Source organism: Macadamia integrifolia, unplaced genomic scaffold (genome assembly GCF_013358625.1).
Source record: "Macadamia integrifolia cultivar HAES 741 unplaced genomic scaffold, SCU_Mint_v3 scaffold459, whole genome shotgun sequence".
NCBI classification, from domain to species: Eukaryota; Viridiplantae; Streptophyta; class Magnoliopsida; order Proteales; family Proteaceae; genus Macadamia; species Macadamia integrifolia.
In genome coordinates, this window is record NW_024870458.1 from 77,283 (window position 1) to 98,682 (window position 21,400).

Below are 21,400 nucleotides of genomic sequence, written 5' to 3' on the forward strand. Positions count from 1 at the left end.
AGCTCATCAAATAAGGAATTGTGGATCAAGACAACTGGCATCCTAGTGGTCGGCTTCTTCAGGATGTTGACCTTCTTGGAAAGCTCGCAAATGTGGTAGTCCAAATTACTTTCTCTAGTTGGACATGTGGTTTTAGTGCCTTCCCTTCCTTTTTGTGGATGATCCCCTTTGCCACTTCGAGCAAAGATCATGGCAAGCTTTGCCTCAACGAGTTCCTCCTTTTGGGGGGACTTAGCCTCATTAGGGATCAGACCTTCTTAGTTAGCCGGATCTCCTTGGTGGCCTGTCCCCATGGCACGGATCCTCTAGCCGATACCCATGAGGTATCGATGCTTCTACTGCTAAGGTATCGCCTCTTGGGCCTCTGGAGGGTTATGTGTGCTTGCTAGGGGTTCTCGCCGCTCAGCTGGCAATGGGTCATGTTGTCGGCATGTAGAAGGACCTGTATAATTGCCCTCATCTCTATTTCGACCAATAGGTGGTAGATTGTGTCGGTGTGTATTAGCAGAACCCACACGACCACCATCTTCGTGTCAGTTGGAGAGTGGTGGGTCTTTCAGGTGTGTATTCCCACAACTCATGACCACCATCTCTACATCTGTCAACAAGCGGTAGGCCGTTCCGGTGCATATTTGTAGAATATGTATGACCAACCGCTTCTCGAGCAAGCCTTGGTCTTGTTGGTAACACTTTGATCGACTGGACGACAGGAGGTGGTACTTTAAGAAGCGCTAATCCGAACTGCAAAATTAGGTTTCTGAACAACGAGTTCATCTCCAACACTTAGAGTTTCTATGCCTACAACTATGAATTTGTGGTAGGAGAGCTAGGGTCTAATTGCTCTAGTGGTGGAGGAAGGATTCCCACAAGTTGTGGGGTGGTGTCAGTGTCCTGCTAGGCTCCTTACTAGCTGATCCCTGCTTGGTCGTCCATGGGACAAAGTGATTCTAGATCTAACCAGCTAAACACATGCTCTTCCTTGTGGCCATGAGATAGTTCCTTTGCTTGTAAGTTTCCCATGGACGACTCGAATTTGTTGCAGCAAGAGATCGCCATAGGATTTCCATGCAACTTGCAAAGAGGAATAGACAAAAGAGAGTGAGCATCGGGTTGATCCAACAGGAACTCTTTGATGCCTAAGTCAGATCTCTTTGAAAATAGTATTTCATGGAATTTGGGTTTACCTGAGTATTTATAGTTGTAGCAAGACAATTGTAGAGAGTTTCCAACTTGGTACTTGTCCCAAGGCTGGTAGGAGTCCAAGTGTAGTAAGAGTTATATTTGAAGTGTGCGTAGATAGGGAGTGTCTTGATCGGTGAGGGATTCCCCTTCCTTTTAGGGATGATTGAGAGTCCTTTTTAGTGATAATCTACTCCTTGCAGGGCGGTTAAATATTTGACTAGGAGTGAATCTCCTTGCTGGGAGTGAGCTATCACACTTATACAGGATTCTTCGAGTGCCTACAAGTAGCTTAGTAGCTCAGTCACAGTTCTCTGAGCATTAACAAAAAACCTAGTAGCTTGATAAGGGCACCATGAGCATCCATGAGTAGCTTGGTCGCTCAGTTGTTGTCGAGCTATAAAGGTATTCCAATGACAGCTAGTCCTTGGGTGAGCCTTGGTTCATCTGCTGTCTCCTGGGACCAGTAGGACCAGTTTGATCCTGGTTTGCCTCGTCTAGTTCTGGTTCAAGTGTCATGCTGGTATTAGTGAGCATAATTTTTCCCTAACAATATCCAAAAAGTTATCATAGATTTCCAATCTTTTCATCCTCTGTGCCACTCTCAGACAATATGTCTTTGGGGCATGTCATATTCTCCTGTTCTCTCTGATAAATTGATATATTGTGGGTTGAATAACTACTAGGGCTTAGAGTTGATTTCACCTTATGCCCACCATAAAAATGAGATATCTGGTTATTATCTTGTGGGTACATTGCTAACCTATTCGATTTGGCATCTACGAAACAACATAGTATATTTGCAAATTACATAAATGAAATCCGAATCAGACTCTTCGTCATTTTCAACAGTTGATTTTTTGAACCTATCTATGACCAAAATTATAGTAAAGCAGTGCCAGATTATTCATCTTATAAAAACCCAATTATCTCTGGTTCTAATAATAATATGTTGCTAAAATCCTCCATTACGTGGTTTGATGGGTTTATGGAGAATAACTCAAGGATCAAATAGATTAGTTTCTATCCATTATTGATGAACAAGGAGAGGCACTAGCACGTCATGCCCAGAGTTATCAATTCGGCCGAATAATTCGCGAATTATTCGGCCGAATCGAATTTTTCCGAATTTTATCAAAAATTCGGACCGAATCCGAATTAAAAATAAAATTCTTTAAAATTCGTGACTTTTTCAAAACTGAATATAAATCGCGAATAATTCGGACCGAATCCGAATTAAACCGAATTATTCGGTTTATTTAAACATTATTTAAAAAAAAAAACAATAAAAAAAAAAATTTTTAAAAAAACAAAAACCCAATAAGCTTTTTTGACCGCTTTTTTGACCGAATCCTTCAATTAATCATCCGAATTATTCCGAATAATTCTCCGTCCGAATAATTCCCGAATCCGAATTTGTTAACTATGGTCATGCCCAAGTGACCCTCCTTGCATTGGGAAGATCTCCTCATCTTTTGATTTATAAATCATAGCTCTCTTCTACATTTCCAATTATATTTCTTCCTACATTGTCGAAAAGTCTATTTTTATTTTTATCTCAAAGTCATCGATGATTATATAATATCTGATGGTAGGGGCTACATACATTTCTTTTTCCGAGTGATGTAAAATTCTCCTTTTACTTGTCGGGTTCATCATCTTAACTTCTCCATATTATTGAGTTGGGAGCGGTGAAAGCAACAAGAATGCACTTGAAGCCAAACTCAAAAAGTAACCTAGTTGGTAGTCGATCCGGTGCAAGATATCAAAATGCAACAACAAATTTTATTGTACTGCTTGGAAGCTGATGTATATGATGGATGGGACTGGAAAACTTTACAGGTGTTGAATGTTTTATATTTACATATATATATATTAACATCTAAACAATTGCAAACTCACTCACACACTCATTGGGGCCATATTGGGTTAGCTAACCGGCTAGCTCATAAGGCGACCTATGAAAAACTATCAGGTGAGTATGTATGGGACTATAAGTATTGTCATTATCTTTAATTAAAATATCTTTCTTATTCTCGTATTTTCTCCATTTGCACTTGGGCTAGGCCTGGGTTTTCAAAAAATCAGCCCAGGCTGAGGTCCCCAGGGCTTAGCCCCCTGTTTATTTTTAATCCATACAAGCGAGAGAAGGTACCCAATAGTGCATGTACACACTAGCACCCATGACTAATGGAAGGTTGCGCGGAGTATCTTCAGTGCGAGACAACATAGTCTTTTTACACCTGCTTTGTCTTGGCATAGGTACACATTATTGGATAGCATTCTTTCTTCCATATATATATATATATATATATAGAGAGAGAGAGAGAGAGAGAGAGGAGAATGTTTTCTGTCCAGGATTGTAGGGGTTGCACCAGCTCAATGGTCAATGGGAGCAAACCTAGAAGTATCAACAGTGTGGGCATTTCCACCTCTCATGGGGGCATGGTTATCGTTTTGCCTGCCTCCATGGCTAATTGCAGCCCTACACTCCTAGAGATAACATTCACCCATATATATATATATATATATATAAGCAAGAGTATGCTACCCTGTTGGCCTTGCACACCAGTGCAGGGGCCAATGGAAGGGCGCGCAGTAGCAACTTCATCACAAGGGTAGCAATCTTTTTGCACCCACTGTGTCTAGGCAACTACTTGCACCAATGGATAGCATTCTTTTTTCCTATCTATATATATATATATATATATATTAGTAAAAATGCACATGTGACCATATAACCGGGGAGAAAGAAATATAAATTGTGGAGAAAGGGAGTTAAGAAGCTTAATCAAACATAGAAAGATTTCCAACAAAATACCATAGGAATTGTGTTAAAAAAAAAAATTAGTGAAGAAACAAAACAATTGATAACATCACAACAAAAGTATACCAAAAAAATTGAAATAAAATTATAAAAAAAAAAAATCATTAAAAAACTTTACATGTAAAATAAGAAAAGATAGTATTGAACTATTAAAGAACCATAAGATGAAGTTTGAATAAATAACTTACTAGCAACTAATATCACAACATAACTATTTGCTATGGGATATCATACATTTTAAGTTCTAACCATCACAAAATCACATCTCTTTTTATGTTGTAATAAAATGTTATGTACAGAAGTTGTGGGTGACATGGCATGGGGTAGTGGGTTAGTAATTATTTTTATCATTTTATATTTATTTTTTAAATAATTATTGAGTACTTTTAGAAGAGTAATATGTTACGTGGGAAGTGTTGTACGTGGGTAGGAGTTATTATTTAAAATTTAAAACTACTTATAATCCTATTTAATGGGATAATCTTGAGTGAAAAAATATACTTAAAAGACAAAAATTATTCCTACAATTTATCTCTTGAGATAAAGAAATCATGGTTTCCTCAACAAGACCAAGAGGCGGGCTACCTCCCAATTAGTCAAGACATATTTATCTGTAAAATTATCTATCCTTTAATTTATTAATTTATTTCCTTGTTTATTTTCTTCCTTCAATCTCCTATTTTCTCTTTGTTTTATTCACCTTATCAACATTTGAGGAAGGAGATCAACCACGCATACATCAAGTGGTATCAGAGCCAAATAAAAGATGGTGGAGGAGGAGTCTTCTAGCATATATGAATTTCTTCTAAGGAGTTCTTTCTTCGACATAGACTTCACTTTTCATCCCAAAAAAATACAAGTAACACTTGACCAACAAATTCATGAAAAGAAAGTTCAAATCTTTATCCATTGGTAAAGCTTTCATGGTTGAAGTAAGTTGGAGGTTTAGAAACCATAAAAATTCAAATTCCTACAATTTGGTCTTAAGGACAAGACCAATTTTAGGGGGATCGATTTATTACGTACGGGAGTTTGGGTGACTTGGCATAGGGTAGTGGGCTAGTAGTTATTTTTATAGTTTTATATTTATTTTCTAAATAGTTATTGGGTAGTTTTAGAGGAGTTATATATTATGTGGAAAATATTGTACGTGGGTATGAGTTATTTTTTAAAGTTGTAACTGCTTATAATCATATTTAATGGGAATATTCTCAAATGAAAAAAGTAGACTTGAAAGATAAAAGAGGTTCCTACAATTTCTCTCTTGAGAGAATGAGTTCATGTCTTCCTTAATAAGGCCAAGAGGTGGGCTACCTCCTAATTAGCTAATATATAATAGCTTCGTCTCTAAAATTATCTATCATTTTAATTTTCAAATTTATTTCCTTGTTTATCTCATTCCTTCTATCTCATATTTTCTCTTTGTTTTACTCACTTTATCAACATCCCAAGAAGGAGATCGGCCACACACGCATCATAAAATATCACAAAAATCATTACCAAAAATAAAATATCACAAAAGTAAGAGATTTTTAAAACCATGAGAAGTTTTGTAATATAACATATGTGGGCAATCTTTATGCATTAATATGGTTAAAACTGTAGAAGAAGAATAAATATTTTTAAGTGAAAAAGAAGCCTAAAATGCAGTGTGGCTCCAATGCCTAGATACAAAGTTGGATGAAATGCCCATCCCACCCCTCATGAAGGGTAGAAATTCCATTCTTGTTGATGCTTCCACTAGTACACCTATTGGACCCAGTGCTAGCGCAGGGACCATGCTGCCTTTTAAGGAACTTTCTCCATATTTTCAGTTATTAAACAAGCATACCATTTAAACTCCATTCAACCAAAGAGATTCATAATGAGAGAGAGAGAGGCATTACCTGTAATTATGTTATTGAAAATCCATTCAACTACAAGGATTCAAAATGAACCAAAATTGAGAGACAAAAAAAAAAAAGTAACGTTTTCTACTTGTATTATTTGTTTAGCTGGTAATCCCTGTTGACAGAGAATAACATTTGGCAATCTCTATGCATCACTATACTTAATGATCAAATATTTTCAATTATTAAACAATACATGCCATTGAAAAAATTGTTTCATTTTATAACAAAAAAGTGAAAATTGTGGCTACCTTTTTGTGAATATAAAATTGTTCTCATATAATAAAAACGTGAAAATTGTGGCTACTTTTTTGTGAATATAAAATTTTTCTCACTCATAAGCCTTTCAATAGTATCTCTAAACATTAAATTTGGTTCAATCAGCATTAATGTCCTCAAAAAAATTATTAAAAAAAAAAAAAACGTAATTTTTACAAACAATTAAATTCATAAAGATAATAAAACATAATTCTAAAGAAAAGAAGCAAAATGATTTTATATTATTGAAATTCTCTCTCTTTTTTTTTTTTTTTTGTAGGAAAGAAAAGATTTATTTATTGAGAATGGATTACACTTCTGGAATCTGAAACAACATCAGCACATACACAGGAATCGGAATTGGGCCAAACTATCCTATACGAAATAGATAGAGCCCTCCTAGAGGATTGAATGGTTGAGAGAGAACGCAATAGTGGACCCTATATTGGATGCAATATAAAAAATAAACATATTGATATAGTTATAATGGTGTTGCACGGAAAAATCAATTTCAATTAATTGAAAAGCTTAGCTTTTTTGCTTACCTTCGAGGGAGCATTAAGAGATCAAGAGAGCCTATTTGAAAGAAAAATAGTAGATACTATAGATGGTTAGGGTGAATTGGAGATTGTGTGGACAGACGCACGGTCCCAGGTTCGATTCCCCATCATGGAGACTATGGCAGTGGGTTGTTACGCTTATCTCTTCGAGGATTAGTCAAGGTGCGTATAAGCTGACCCGAACACCTTGGTTTTCGTTTCAAACACAAAACGAAGTCTCTTTCCAAAGTTTAATCCTTTCAGCACATTAACTGATTAACGAGGTTTCACTCTACACTAACGACATTGTATTAATGCAAACACGAATACAAGGTTCGATAAAGCAGACACATCAAAGTTTGTGAAATCTTACAGTATAGGATGACAAAAGAGGCATTCCCATGCAAAACAGTTATGCCCATAAAATTAGCCATACGTTGTGCAATCAAATTTTTAAAACCCTGATCTGAAGGAACCTAACATTTTTTTTTTTTTGGGTTAATGCGAACCACTTAAATTCATATATATCAATTTCAGCACTAAAAATTTAGACTGATTCAACTGACTTTTCAATGTTGCCCCAAATCAAATTGGTCTCAATCACTTATCTGAGTCAGAGAAAGCTTCAAGTGTAAGGTTCACGTTCACAAAGCCTTACAGTGACCAACCATTAATCAACTTCAGTTTAAATTGGAAGATTAAAAGAGTTGGAAGTTTTACAGAAGGAAAGTAAATAATGAAAAAAGCTGAGTCATGTAGATTTCGGAACCATGACGACAAGGATTGCCTTCTCATTGCACAATCTATAAATGGGTCTTGAGTTTCACACCTTGTTTAGAAAAGTCAGGGAATCATTAAAGTGAACTGAAACCCTAGGTGCCAAAATTTCAGAGTCTTAAGCATTATATTATGCCCTTCAAAGAATTAAAATTTTCCATAATTGAACAGATATAAGGACAGATAAAAAAGCAATCACCTTTTGACAAGAAGTAAAGAATCTAGAATCCACAGGCTAAGAGGAAGATTCAAACCCATGTCTTTAGCATAATCAATCATCTTAGAAAATATGATACCAAACCCAATAGGAGAATGTTGCTTCTTATTATTTGCTGAGGCAAAGTTGGACAAAATAAAATGGATGCCAGTGACAGAACTGATAACTTAACCTATTTTAACAGACAAAGATGGAAATTGAAGTGATAAGATTGGACTTGAACAGATTAGTTGTAAATACCCTTTTTGATAAAAAAAAAAAAAAAAAGGGCTGAAATAGAGTTGAGTTGGGCCGGGTTTTAAAACCCCAATCCAATCTTAGGTTGTTGGAATTTAAATGGTAATTTAATTTAAATTATTATAAGATTCAAATTACTTTTTGGTTTCTTGTGTCTTTTCATATTTGACCATCTTTCTATCTTTTTGTATGACCTCTCATATGTTTATCTCTATGTATTCTCATAACATATCTTGTATTTACAAATAATACTTAATATGGTCTCTTCATTTTTAAGACTTTATCTTTTCATCTTTGGGACTCTTTACTTTACTTTATGAGAGTCTTTGTCTCTTCATTTTGAGGGACCTTATCTCCTCATTTCTTTTCTAGAAGTCTCTTTTCCTCTATAAATAGAGGGGATCTCTATGCATTATACACACCAATGTTCAACTATAAAGTCCACTCAAGTTATGGTGTGTTGTGAGAATTGAGATATTGTTTTACTCTTATTTTGAGTGTCTATAGTGTATTTTGAGTTTTTCATCTTTAGTTTGAGCACAACATGGGAGTACTCGAAGGGGTCTAGCAGTTGAGTGCACAACTATTAGGGGTGCCATTGGGTTGTTTCATTTTGGAAGTCGATTCGTAATTCACCCGGTTACACCATTGGGGGCGTCTATGGTCTTAAGGAGAGTGTCAAGTGACACGACTCAGCCCATCTATTTTACTAACATATTTTGTTACAGGTTTTCTAAGAGTTCATGGTTCGAAGATCTCGTGAAAGCTCAACAACCAAAGATAAGTGTGCTCTCTCAATATTTTGATTGAACTAATTTTCTACATAGACCCAAACCAACCTTGTTGGGTTCATGTTCAAGCCCAACCCTGTCGGGCTCAAGGTTGGGTGAGGTTGACCCTTACTACTCCTGTAATTTTTTTTCCTACAAAGGGTTAGAAATGTTAAGCCTATACTTACCAAAAGGGAGTGGGGAGATATTAAGATTATGGCCAGCCCTTATCCACCCTCAATCCATAAATTTGCACCAAGCAAGATTGTCAATTTGGTTATAAGATAGACCTTCTAATCACCTAGCAGCACCACATCTCCCAGAAACTGGACATGCCAAATTTTGTCCCAATTCTTCATGATTACTACTATAACCTAGTGTTCATATCAATACATGACAAGATACAAAAAAATAGCTTACGTAAAGAAAATGGGAGAAATAGTTTGGCCATTTGGTCATCTTAGGTCAATAGGTAAGAATATGTGGCTTGTGTAACACATGATGTGGGTTGAAGTCATATAGACAACTTGTGTACTGCCTGTGTAAGGCTTGTGTAACACATGATGTAGCCTAAGAGAAGGGAAACACTATTACTAAACACAATAATAGATCAGGGTTATAATCGGGCCAGGTCGGGCCGATTGGCTGGTTTGGACTGGGCCTAGCTTTCAACTCAGGCCTAATCGAGCACTAATCAGAGTTGGCTCGAGTTGGACCAAATTAACCCTCATAACCGGGTTAGACAGGATTCGGCCTTAGGGCCAAACTTACACCCCTACTTTTAACATGTTCTTCACCAACATTCCAACGTTGAGTGCAAGCACACATGCCCAATGTGGAGGACGAGGCATCTTTAATACGTATGGATTGGGAATGTGGAAGACCCCATCAGCCATCAGGGAGCTGATTCTCCAATATCGAGGTCATACACTCAGGGAAACAAGAATAATGAGGGGAACATGAAGAAGGGACCACTGTTACCCAAGTAGTGTCATAGGAAGAAGCCGAGAGCTCAATCTTTGTGATTAACTCCCTAATTAATTCTTTCCTTAGGCCCTTGGAAGCAATTTAATAGGATCAAATTATTTTCTTCATTTATACATTCATCGAAGAAAAAAATTTCATGAAATAAAGGAAGAAGAGGGTCATCATACCGCAGTTGCTATTTAGATCTTTGGAAAATCTTCAGTCCATAATCCCAAGAATCTAATCAAGAAAAAATAATATCTAAATGGAGAATTGCCAACAGGAAAAGTAATCAAATTATACAATATTTGAACACGTAGAGGAAAAATCTCAGATGGGTCCAAGGAGAACAATCAGGTACGGGTTAGCAACCTCAGGATGGGTGGATTTTTTGTGAAAACAAGCATAGCCGTTGGATATGTGTCAATTGCCCAAGTAGCTATGGATAAGAGCTGAACGATTGTACTCGATGATATGTGTTTGTAAAAGTTCTAAGAGAAGTGAGAGTGGGAGTTGACGAATGAAGATCGCCAGGAATCCTTTGCTCAAATATGCTATAGATTGTTAAATATATATATAGTTCAAGAGAACGGCACTGACTGGTGCATGTACACACAAGCAGATACAACCAATGATAGGACACACACAAGCATCGTCAACGCAGGGCAACACGATCTTTTCACACCTGCTATGTCTAGGTGTAGGTACGTGTCAGTAGGTAATGTTCTTTCTTTTATATATATAGATATATATATATATATATATTTGCTATAAATTGTAATAAAAGTTTTAGGGTTATATAATATTGTACAACAGAATGCTAACCGGGGGTGGGGCGATGAGGATGGCCAAGAATCCTTGGTCAAATTATAGATTGTAACAAACCTTTTCCCCTTTTTTTTTGGGGGGGGGGGGGGGGTGGAGGTTGGGGTGAAGATTGTAATAAAAGTTTTAGGGTTATATAATATGGGCAAAAGAACACTAACTGTCAAGAGGCTATTGTGATAGCAAACAGGTCAATGGAAAATTAGGTAGAAGCACCGGCCACATGGGGGTAGGACTATCTTTTAATGCAACTAGTGTTTGGGTGTAGAGGATGCGACAGGTTAGCATTATTTTTTCTATATAATATAAATAAGCATACCAAACTTATTTCTTATTATATAATCAATCATATAAATAGTAACCAAACGAATATTATTTGCTGTCCATAATTTATTATAATACCAAAGAGAGCCTCATATCGATTTGAGGTGCACACTTTCAACAAGGAATACAAAAATAGTAGTTCAAATACTCAAACCTGCCAAAACTGAGGAAAAGAGGAAGATGAACAGTCTTGAGCACCCAATAAATTAGACTTTTAAGATCATCTGGCTTGGTCAACTTCTTGCATCAACCAAGTTGTTGAAATCCCTTCTAAACCCACGCCCCCCCACCCCACCCCCCCCCCCAAAAAAAAAAAAGGGGTTTTTCAAAACCCACACCCATGTCTACCTCACGTTTAGAGCAGCAACAAATTTAGATTTATATATGACATTTGTGGCTGTAAGACGGGTACATGTGCTTCTGCTACAATCACATAATAATCACTTATTAACCAAAATAATTGGAAGTTACAGAAATAGACCCTCTCTTAAGACATAAGAACACCTCAAGACTTGGAAGGCAATCTTTTACACCATTACGTATCTACAAAGAGCTTGAGGTTTATTATGTACCAAGAAGTAACATTGTTACAATGTGGTAGATACAAAAGGAACAGGATATGGGAATGCATATACAATATAATCAAGTGAGGAGGTTTGGCACCAGGACGGTTATGTTGATTCAATTGCATTGCTTGTTGGAGTTTGATCTCGTCTTTCAATATAAGCAGAGGGAAACCATCCAGCCTTGCCCTTATTCTCACCTTCGGACCATCCGTTAGGAGCTACCTGGTGAACATCACATGAAGAAATAATATAAAAAATAAACGAACTCCAAGGAACTCGATGTCAAAAAGAAAGGGCCTAGCCTTCCATCTAACAGCATCTTCAAATGTTTACAGATTGATAGAACCTAATTAATTCATTAGTACCAGTGCAGCAATTAGGAGCACATTGGCTCAATCCAAGAACGATCAACAAAGGCTGGTGTTGGGCCAAGGAACAACATTGCTTGAGATTTGAGCAACCTGACTCAACCCAATGTAACTCCATGTTTCATGTAACATATATATCCTCCATCCCATCTTAAATTGCATTTTATAGCTTCATTATGTAGTTCAGACATAACTTGCCCGAACCGATCAAACCAGCAGCTAAATGATTCAATTAGTTCCACTAAGTTTGGGTAGAACTTCTGATTAAGAATCAAGGGCTGGCTCTGGTTAAATGTTGACTATTCAGTTTTGGGGTTGACTTTGGTCAGCTATATGAGTGTCCAACTCAAAAGCTTAAGCTATTAAAAGGAGAAGCTCATCTGACTGGTTTTTGAAGGCATCCAAGGCTCTAGAGTTAGTCAACATGGGACTATTCCAACATTCACCCCCGACATGTTGCCCCTTGTATGGGTGGTAGTACATGTGGTATGTGTGACCTCTCTTTCGGATGGCCGTACACGAGTGAATCATTGATATAGTAGGCCTGGTGGTTATAATACCATGTTGAAGTATCAAAACCAAAAGCTTCAGCTATTAACTGGAGAGGCCCAACTTGTATATGAAGACATCCAATGTCGCATAGCTAGTCGATGAGGGATCTTTCCCAACACTAAGCCTTTCCTTTGAAGCTGCTTCCAAACTTCAGGTCAAAGCAAATTAATACTGGAAGTTCCCATTGAATTTCATGATATAAGCGTTTCCAGTTCAGTATAGACACATGCAGCAGTCACTAATATTGCCAGCCTAAATTTACAAGATGGATTTTGTGCTTGACAGACTGACACAACACATCTAAGCTCAGTAGTCAATGAATATGAAATATCTGGTATGTCCATCATAGCCAGGCAATACGACATATGGACCACCAAGGCACCAACATATCAATCTAACTTCATTTCCACCTCTTTGACAGATCATGATCCAAAACAAATCAATTAGGGAAATCCAAACTGGCCAATCCAGTATCAGAAATTGGACAGTTGCGGGGAGAAGAGTTAATAAATGGGAAGAGAAACGCTGCACCAAAAATGTGCTACAGCATTGATACAAGCAAGTTTTTAGTACCTGGCGAACCACAACGTAGTCACCAACAGAGAGACTTAGCTCCCCATCTGCTTGGGCATCAAATGGGTGCATTACCTACATGAAGAACAGTTGAGAGCTATCACCCAAGAAAGAATCAGTTTAAAGAACATAAAATGGGAAGAAAAAAATATTATAGATGGGGAGATGCAATAATCTTATAGAATCAAGGTTCAGTTAAAGAACCTTCTTGTTTTCAAGATTCTCAGAACATAAGTCCTTCAAATTTTCATAAAAATATGGTTCAAGGTGAGATTAGTTTACAGGCATGCAAATGACATAAATTAGTAAATACACAGATAATTCAACCCATCATTGTGTTCAATCTAGAAAGGTAGTTTACACTTGAACCTTATTGTACAACAGTTACATATTACTCATCCAAGTCAATCTAGGGATGTGGAAGTTATTGAAACTTGATCACATCCTATAATTGCTGGTACTAACAACCTTTCAGGCTGGAGGAGTCATAAGACTGCAGGGACCACATTGTAATGTTGTGACCATGTTTTCTGGAAATGCTCTGATGTGATCAATTTTTCATAAGGATATTGGATAGTTACAGGTAAAAGGTTCGCATGGGATAAGGTAATTCACATGGGATAAGGAAATCATGAACTTTGACCGATATACCTTGCAGCTCGTACTGTTTGTTGACCATAATTTATGAACCCAGTTACCATAGGGAGCATATCGTGAATATTACCATTTAAGGCTGGAAGAAGTAAAAACACTTTTTAAAGACTTACAATGTGCAATGTGTCCATATTGGAAGAGTACTCTGAACGCAAGTGAGAAACTGAAATATGGTCTGCTGAAGAGCTTCTTAGGCAGAAAAGGATATTTGAAGATGAAGTATTTAGCATTATGGATGTCCTATGATTTGGAGACCAATCTAAGTATTCCCACGATATGCCTTGTATAGTATCCCTATAGAGGAAGAGTCCTCCCCCATATTCAAACAGTGATTGATCTGTTTAATCTTCAGCAAGTAGAATCCAGTTACGTTGAAAAGCGGTTGTGCTGCTAACCAAGGTTCGAAATCTCGTTTCGTTTACCACCGAAATACCAAAATCTCGGCAAGATTTCAACGAGTTGGGTGTTTTTTTTTTTACAAGGTTGACTGTTTCGGTGGTCAAACGGCCATATAATGACCTGAAACTTGGTGGGGAGCTTGTTTTAAGGTAATAAACATGCTTAGAACTTGAATTTGCAAAAATATTAGAACATGACAGTGTTTTAGAGTTGCACCCTAGTTTGGCAGCAACCGTCGAACTGTTCTGAAGATTTTATGAAATATTGCTAGAACTAGATATAATATGATAGTAAAACAAGTAAATAATGCATCTAAGCCATGATCAAAACATACCTTAACATTAATTAAGTAATATTTAAAGTACTAGAGTAACATACTATGCAACTCCCTAACTCCCTAACTCCCAAGTCCCAACTAAAGCCATCCACTGAGCTTCTTACTCTTAAATCTCAAAGTCCCAAATGGCAATATCCCAAGTCCCAAACATATTAGTCATACAACACTAATCATAATGACTGTCAACTAGAAAGAACTATGACGGCCTAGTTGGATTCCACACCTAATACGATAGAGTCAACGTGCATTTTCCTCTGATTGCACCACAAATGCATGTTACGTCATATTCTGAGAGAAGAATCGAACGTAGTCTTCCACAACTGCCAAAAAAACTGATTCATCTACATACTAAAGGCAACCTATCCGAGGGTATGTGTTACCACCATAGTACGAAGAAGAAGAACCCGCCATTGAGCTATTGCCAACTGATGCTTCCGGCAACATGTATGGCTGGGCTGCGTAGGAGAATAAGCCGTCTACAAAGCCACCACCATGTGTCTAGGTCTGGGAGCTATAGTCAATACTAGGAATGGATGAACCAGAAGTATGCCTTATCCCATTTCTGGACTCAGGAGCTTCAAATCACATGGCTAGTTCTTTTGAGTTGTTTCATTCCTACCCTCCGTGCTCAGGTAAGGACAAAGTTCGTGTTGTAGATGGATCCTTATCCTCTATTTTTGGGAAAAGGTCTGCTCATTGTTCTCCTACCATATCCCTTTGCTCTGTTTTATATGTGCTTAATCTTTATGCTAATTTGCTTTCTATTTATCGTCTGACTGTTGAACTAAATTGTTGTCTTGTTCTATTCTCCTATTTGTGTTTCAGGGATCTGGTGATGGGGCAACGATTGGCTATGGTAGATGATGGGCTGTACTATCTGGATCCACATCTCACTGCTATGTCTTTGAAGGTTTCCGCTCATACTCTTTGGAGAGATAGTGGTCTCCAACAACTGCATCGCTAGCATCATAAACTTGGTTATCCCTCTTTTTTCGGATTTTGAGTTTACTATTTCTTTCTTTAACAAAGCAATGTAGCCTGGACAAGTTTGTTTATGACATTTGTGAGCTAGCCAAACATACTTGTTCTTCTTACTCCCCACATTTAAATTATAGTATGTTCCTTTTGTATCATTCACTTTGATGTTTGGGGACCCTTTCGTACTATAGCTCGGGGTGGTTACAATTTGTTTATTTCCTTTATTGATAATTGTTAGAATAGGAGTAAGTATGCCGCAGGGGCACATTGGGGCTTTTCCCCTTCCACCGACCCAATTCAGAGTGGGGAGGCTGGATTGGGGGGTATCATTGTAATTACCTTATGTTTTTAAACTGTATTCATTATCATAAACCATCTCAGACCATTTCAGATCACTTGATCCCATACCATCTCAGATCATTTAGGCTGATATCATCTAAGCAGGAATTGAAGGCTTTGACAGAGGAGGGGTAAGTAGGGGAGCCTCCCTATTTCTCATGGGTGAATCTCACCACATTAAAGTTACCAGCAATGCCCTAGGGAAGGTAATTGGGATGAGGGAACAACGAAGGTTGTCCTACAGGAAGCCTAGAAACAGCCCTGTTAAGACGATAGATGGTGGAGAAAAGAAAAACGCTACAACCACTAGGGTCAGAGATGCAAAGCTGGATGCATTGAGAGGAGGAGATAGCAGAAACCATGAGCTTGGAAGGATTCCATAAAACCCAGATGCAGCTATTGGGACAAGATGAGTAGTGGTAAGGAGAAACTAGGAAGAGGCACTGGAAGAGGCCAGACGAGAGGTTGGGAACTCTGCTTTCAAGGAGGCAGCAAAGAACAAAATGTCTGGCTTTGAGATAGGATTAAATAACAGCGTGCTTGGCCAAGGAATTTGGATCACGAATATTCCAAATGGACTAGGGGTTCATTGGGAGAGAGGGATGGCGGGTAACAAAGGCTCAGAGTAGCTAACAGAACTGACCTGAGTGGTGGAAGCCTGTTTCTGACAATGCTGATGTCTTCTATACTCTAGGAGAGTGGGCAATCTATTGTTGGAGAGGAGCTATTGCACTGAAGGGTGATGATGCAGGGCTGACTAGTTGGGGGTTGTAGAGCTATTTCTGGAGGCACTAGTATGGTAGGAAGCTGCTGGTTGACACAAAGTAAGGAGCTGAGAGCCTGGTAGTCCTGGCTGGAGGACGACAAACGGCTATGAGAGCTGATGGACTGATTGCTGCTGGAGGTGGGATAGCTCCCCAATCAAATTTTACTCAAGTTGATCCTTCACAAGATATGATTGATTACAATCAATCAAACCTCCATTCAAAAATCAGCAAGCCAAAGGATGAAACCACCCCCTCTATGAAATCCCGGAACCTTTAGGAAGAACCTGTTACAACCAAATAAGAGGGGCTGTTACTGGTGATAGTGATAGCAGTGATCGACTTGCTTGTTCAAGGATCAAGCTCTGATACCATGTAAAGAGAAGATAGAAAGGGAGAAAGAGAGAGAGGTGATGGTGGAACTTGGGAGTCCCAATTGATGAGATTGAGACTTCCCTACTTCCTTCATTATATAGAGACTAACTATTACAGAATAGGAAACTAGAAAGTAAGACTGTTATAGGAAACCTACAAACTAGAAAGTAAGACTGAAATAGGAAAACTACTAACTTACTATCTCTAATATGATTGGGTCCAATAGGATCACAATAACCCTAAGGGGAATTGTGGCTTGCGCTAAACAGCAGGCCACGATTCCTCTCTTTCCTTAATGATCGACTTCTAACAGTATGCAAGTTGGGCATGAGAGAGATCTATGCGCCAACTTGAGGGGTAGTGTTAAGGATAGGATAAGGATGCCACCTCGTATATGTGTCTACACACACTACCTAGCCTTGTACTGTTTTCCGTATTTGACACCCTTTGTATTGCATATCTACATTATAAATAAAGATGACCTGTCATATCTGATGAGCCAAATCATTCTCCAATTCTCTAGTTATCAACTCAACATTAGCTCCAAATGGCCGAAGTTGATTGTCACGGAGACCTAAATATCAATGTACTAACCTCCCCTCTCCCACCCAAAAAAAAAAATGCCATATCTAAATGTCAAGCAACGCCACTTAACCAGATGGATAGTATGTCAGATCTTCAAGTTTGCTGTCAAAAATATATAGCAAACAGGGAAACTTGACTCCAGTTACACGATTTCATTCTATATTTGGTGCAACGGCAGAAGAGAACATTATCTTGACATTGGACTGGCGAAAGTTCTTTAAGTTATAATTACACCTCACCCCACTGGCCAGGTAATTCCTAATATGAATAGGAAGATCATGGATCCATCCATGATCATAGTTCGAAATCTCGCTATTTCGGTTTTCCTTTTTTATTTTTTATTTTTTATTTTTTTAAACGAAATAAGGTACGAAATGAATAATGTACCAAATTTTGGTATCGTTTTGGTATCTCGCCGAAACGATACATTCCAAGGCTTATAAATACATAATTTCGTTGAGACAGTCGAAATCGCCTGTCTCGGTGGTTTCGGTTCCATTTGCATATTTTGACAGAAAAACACTTCAACAAGCCTCTAATTAGCCACATCATAACACATTTTGACTTCCATTGGACTCCTACAAGAACATCTACACATTCAAAGCTTAAGACATCTACACATTCAAAGCTTAGGAAAGGTAAACTTCTTTCTCTAAAACCTTTTTTTTTTTTTGAAATAGTATATAAATACATGTTGGATGCTTGTAGATTTTTTATATGTTAGACACTAGAAGCCGATCTATGACCTCACGGAGTCGAATTTTTTTTTGTTGGTACATAAATTTTTTTTTTCTGATTTAAACATTCATTTTCCATTAACATATATTGTTACTTTTTATGATAAATATTGCTTTGATGGATGTCAACTATATATATGTTAGTCACCAATGGCTGTTTTACGACTCCGTCGGAGTGAAATTTTTTTCCAGCCGGTAATTATTTTTTTTTTTTTTTGAAAAATATGAAAATAGATTAATAATTGAAAAATAATTTTAAAAATAGGGAAAAATATTCTATTTTGATTTAAAAAAAATAAAAATAGCAGATTAATATTAAAGTGTTTTGGAGTGTACTATATATTTTTTATGTTATACCATATTTGATTTTGTTGTATTATGTCATTAAAATATTTTCTAAAATTGATTAAAAAATAATTTTATGTAAATATAAAATATAAGCAACTACCATATACTTGTAAGTTAATAATGACATTCTTTTTTCTATGCATCAGCATCGGGGTGATATAAAATGGCTAGAGGAGGCGATGAGGAAGGTGAGAGAAGAGGGAGAGGTGGGAGACGTGATAGTACTAGTAGTCGTGATAGTGGAGAAATTGCATGGAAACACAGAGAGCCGATTGATGGCGATAAGAGGCATACAAAATGCAACTACTGTCATAAAAGGTTTATGGGTGGTGGGGCCACAAGACTTGAGCAACATCTGGTTGAAAATTTCAAAGATGTGGCTAGATGCAGTGAAGTGCCTGATCATATTGCCAAGATCATAGCTGAAGACATGAAGGGAGGGAATAAGAGAAAAGTGGCGAAGGAGAAGTTGAGGATAGAGTTTGAAGAGGCACTACATGCTCCCATGCATCGATATGTGCCTGATGATAGTGATGATGACAGTGATGACCCGGTATATGTGCCTGATGACATACAAACTGAGCAAGAGGCTAGAGATTGGAGGCAGGGGGCAAGCATTGAGCTGACAAAGTCTTCGTGAGGATATGGAAAGACGTAAACATGGAGGAGTTGGTCCATCTAGAACAGGTGGTAGTGGATCTTCATAGATCTCTTTGCCCTTTAGGAGATCACAAAGTACAAGGGCAGCCCCACCTCCAGTAGTCCCACCTCGTGTGGACCCCGTTCTACAACAGGATCCCCGTGCGTACAGGAAAAAGGGTAGTAAACAACGTAAGATAAAGAGGATGTGGGGTAACATGGAGGCTTATGTTGGGGAAGCTGTGTCTAAGTGGATGTTATTTCATAGCATCCCAGCAAACACCACTACAGGTCCCTATTACCAGTCGATACTTGATGCTGTGGTTGAGGCCGGTCCAGGGATAAAGGGGCCGACTACATATTAGGTGATGAATGTATATTTTCCTAAGGAGAAGAGTGAGTTGAAAGCATATACTGATGAGTTAAAAGTTTTGTGGGATAGCTATGGGGTAACCATAATGTTTGATGGTTGGACAGGGCCCACGAGAAAGTCCATCATCAATTTTATGGTTTTGTGATGGTAGAACCATTTTCCTAAAGTCTGTTAATGCATCTAAGAAAGAAAGGATGCAAAATATATTTACAAGCTTTTGAAGGAGGTTGTGAAAGAAGTTAAGATAAAGAATGTTGTTTAGATTGTGACTGACAATGGAAGTAACTACAAGAAGACCGGACTGAAATGATGAACAACCCCAAATTGCAACTCTTTTGGGCTCCTTGTGCAACACACTGCATTGACCTAATGTTAAAGAACATGGGGAAACTGAAAATTGTGAAGACTATCGTTGAAAGGGCTAGGCAAGTGAGCACATTTGTCTATAATCATGGGTTTTCATTGAACCTATTGAGGGAGAAGTGCGGGGGTGCCTTGGTCAGGCCCGGTCTCATAAGATTTGCTACCAACTATATTGCACTTCAGAGTTTTGAATCCAAGAAAGTTAGTCTTCGATCTATGTTCGCATCTGAGGAGTGGTTTGGTTGGAGGGAAGCAAGATCAGCTGGTGGTAGGGAGGCATAGGCAACCATTTCATCAAAGGAGTTTTGGACATAGTTGGGTAAAGTGGTTAAAATCTTGACACCAATTGTTGAAGATGGGGGATTCTGCTTTCAAACCCACCTTGCCAAATCTGTGGCTGCTATTGCAATGATGAAGGAAAATTTCTATACTGCCAACCCACGTGGAAGTAGGAAATTTGTGGAAATAATAGAAGAACGTTGGGAGCGCCAGCTTTCACATCCGTTGCATTAGGCTGATAAGCAAAGCTAAAAACATTCTTTTATGTGATATAAAAATGCATTAATGTTAACATTGACAATAATATGTTTTGTCACATTTATTTTAGCATACTATTTATACCCTAGGTGTCAATACAACAAGAGACTTGCATTGGATCCGGATCTTCTGGAAGCAGTGAAGCAAGTGGTTGCCAAGTTGCAATCAAACCCCGATCTACAAGCCATAGCTAATACTGAAATTAGTTTTGTACTACTATTACTAAATGAACCTAAATTTCAATATAATGATTGTTAACTAGGGTCCTATTTGTAAATTTATTATAGACGAAACAATTCAAGGATGCATTAGGTAGCTTCGAAGCTCCCGCCGCATCTCAAGTCGTACGACTACTGATCCTGGTATAAAATTCAAATTTTAGTATGTTACTTATACAAGTGTTAAGTGTTTTGGAACATAAATAATCTCTTACACTTGTTATAACTTGTAATGCAACTAAATGGTGGGTGTTGTATGGGGGTTCAACACCGGAATTGAGGAAGATTGCCATCAAAGTACTCTCCCAGACATGTTCTGCATCTGGTTGTGAGAGAAATTGGAGCACATTTTCACTCATCCATTCAAAAAGGCGGAATCGATTAGGTTCACAACGTCTAAATGACTTGGTGTATATGCATTATAGTATGAGACTGAGAATGCAGCACATACGCATGGGAATGGATAATGATAGGGGCTAGATCGAGCTGGCTGATGTTTTCCAGATTGACTCAGATGAGGAGGATCCTCTAGTGGACTGGGTGAGGGATAGAGGCGAGCCATTAATGGATCAGCCTTGAGGTAGGCCAGACCCATATCTAGTGCGAGAGATGGCGGTCGATGTTGGTGATTATATGGCTATAAAGGGAAGGATACATTCACAGACCCCTCGACCATTCGAGCCTGCACCTAGTAGGGATGATTCAGATGAAGATGATGATTGGTCCATTTCATCGGGTGGTACCCACTCCCAGACTTATACACAGCCACAGACACAGACACATGGTGATGGTGATGGTCATGGTCATGGTCATGGTGATGGTGATGGTGATGATGATGACGATGATAATGGTGATAATGGTGATGGGGGAGGAGGTGGTGATAGATT

At 38.1% G+C, this 21,400-nt stretch overlaps 1 protein-coding gene across 4 annotated transcripts in view; it reads right to left on the reverse strand.

Moving 5' to 3' along the window:
- Positions 1-11,229: 11,229 nt before the first annotated feature.
- LOC122068794 (SH3 domain-containing protein 2-like) overlaps positions 11,230-21,400 on the reverse strand; it is a 72,707-nt gene continuing 62,536 nt past the window's right edge. For 3 of the 4 annotated variants that reach the window (XM_042632701.1, XM_042632700.1, XM_042632699.1), the window contains 2 exons: positions 12,868-12,942; positions 11,230-11,596 (listed from right to left, as the gene is read on the reverse strand). In XM_042632701.1, coding sequence (XP_042488635.1) covers positions 11,480-11,596; positions 12,868-12,942 — 192 coding nt within the window. In that variant the 3' untranslated portion in view covers positions 11,230-11,479. Of the gene's footprint in view, positions 11,597-12,867; positions 12,965-21,400 lie in introns of all 4 variants that reach the window. The other variant, XR_006137244.1, reaches the window with a different exon arrangement.